The 1,680-nt window shown below is 33.0% G+C and overlaps 1 protein-coding gene across 1 annotated transcript; it reads left to right on the top strand.

The window, feature by feature from the left end:
• The first annotated feature begins 304 nt into the window (after positions 1-304).
• On the top strand, positions 305-1,230 carry LOC111689349 (28S ribosomal protein S7, mitochondrial). Its single transcript, XM_023451821.2, has 2 exons — positions 305-463; positions 556-1,230. The coding sequence occupies exons 1-2, from the start codon at positions 393-395 to the stop codon at positions 1,181-1,183; spliced, it is 699 nt and encodes a 232-aa protein (XP_023307589.2). The 5' UTR covers positions 305-392; the 3' UTR covers positions 1,184-1,230.
• The last annotated feature ends 450 nt before the right edge of the window (positions 1,231-1,680 follow it).

Here is a 1,680-nt window from a genome sequence, read left to right as displayed (position 1 = left end):
AGAAATTTTTGCTTAATATTTGCTTAAATATTTTGGAATTATGGTAATCAACATATAGAAGGTCAAAGTTAAATTATATTAAAAAGTACCACCAATATTTTTTATGATTTTTTTTGTAAAATGTCTTCTTAAACTTCTTTCAATACAATTAAAATCTGTAAGTCCGATCTACTAAAATACAATTTTTTTGGCCATTAAATGAAGCTGTTTTTTAAGCGTTGTTAAAAAGCACTTTTTAAAAAGTAGTCATAAGTGACAATTTCTCAAAATCTGATTTTTAAATACTTTTAAAATACAGTCGATTTTAAGCCGCCGCCGACATATTTAGTGTCAGTCGCCGCCGCTGTTAATATTTGTCGGCGCAGGGCTCTGCCTATAGTACTGAATTTTTGATGGCTGTCTCACATTGTAGTTTTACATATTGTTACGAGATGTTCAAGTGTTGTATTAGTTTAAACTATGTGTAAGTCGTATAAAATTAGTTGGCGAATATTAAAAACCACTATCCTAACTATTTAAAAGCTACATTTTAATTTGATATTCCAACTTTTTCAGGGCAACATGCGGCACAATAAGATTCATGTCTGCATATCCAAAACATTTCATTAACCCAATTTATAGTAAAAGTCAACAAAATGAAAGCAAAGTAGCTGACAAATATAATAAATTGATTCATGTTCCGACCAAGGCAACCAAAAACGACGAATCCTCATCGATTTATTTTAACGAAATTGTAAGAAAGATGGTTAATTATATTACAAAAAAGGGCAACAAAAAACTTGCAAGAACTATTCTTGAAAATAGTTTTGAGTGCATGAAGCGTACACAGATTGAACGTATTCATTTAGGAAAGCATCAAGGATGTACAACAATTGATCCATATTCTTTAATTGTTCAAGCTATTGAAAACAGTCGACCTCTTATGCAATTGATGGCAATTAAAAGGGGTGGTGTGACCTATTCTGTTCCTGTACCTGTTGCGGAAAAGAGATCGTATTTTCTTGCAATGAAGTGGATTTTGGATGCTGCTAAAGAAAAGGAAAGAAACATACATTTACCGGAAAAGTTAGCTTGGGAAGTTTTAGATGCTGCTTACGGACAGGGAAGAGTTATTAAAAGAAAAAATGATTTACACAAACAATGTGAAATTAATAGGGCTTATGCACATTACAGATGGAGTTAATATGTTAAAATATTCTTTAATAAAGTGGCTAACGGATAGAGACCATATATTTTGTATATTTTTATTACAATTTCTATACCCTACACCACTATAGTGGGGAGGGTATTATACGTTTGTGCTGATGTTTGTAACATACAAAAATATTGCCCCCCTTAAAGTATACCGATCGATTCAGAATCATTTTCTGAGTCGATTAAGACATGTCCGTACTTCCGGCTGGCTGGCTGTCCATGTAAACCTTGTGCGCAAGGTACAGGCCACAATTTTCAAGATAATTTGATGAAATTTGGACCAAGTATGTTGGCACAGAGACGAAGGCTATTGAAAATTGTTGAAATCGGTCCATTATTTCACCTAGCCCCCATACAACCGTACCTCCCGATTTGAACTTTTTATGCCATAATTGCGTCAAATATTCTATTATCTCTCTAAATATTCGCATAAATAAGTTTTACATAAGTATAAATGACACTGCAGATTTTCGTAAGGATCGGCCT

Source organism: Lucilia cuprina, chromosome 2 (genome assembly GCF_022045245.1).
Source record: "Lucilia cuprina isolate Lc7/37 chromosome 2, ASM2204524v1, whole genome shotgun sequence".
NCBI lineage: Eukaryota > Metazoa > Arthropoda > Insecta > Diptera > Calliphoridae > Lucilia > Lucilia cuprina.
Note: the sequence above shows the minus strand (reverse complement) of the source record. Positions and strands in the feature narration are given on the sequence as shown.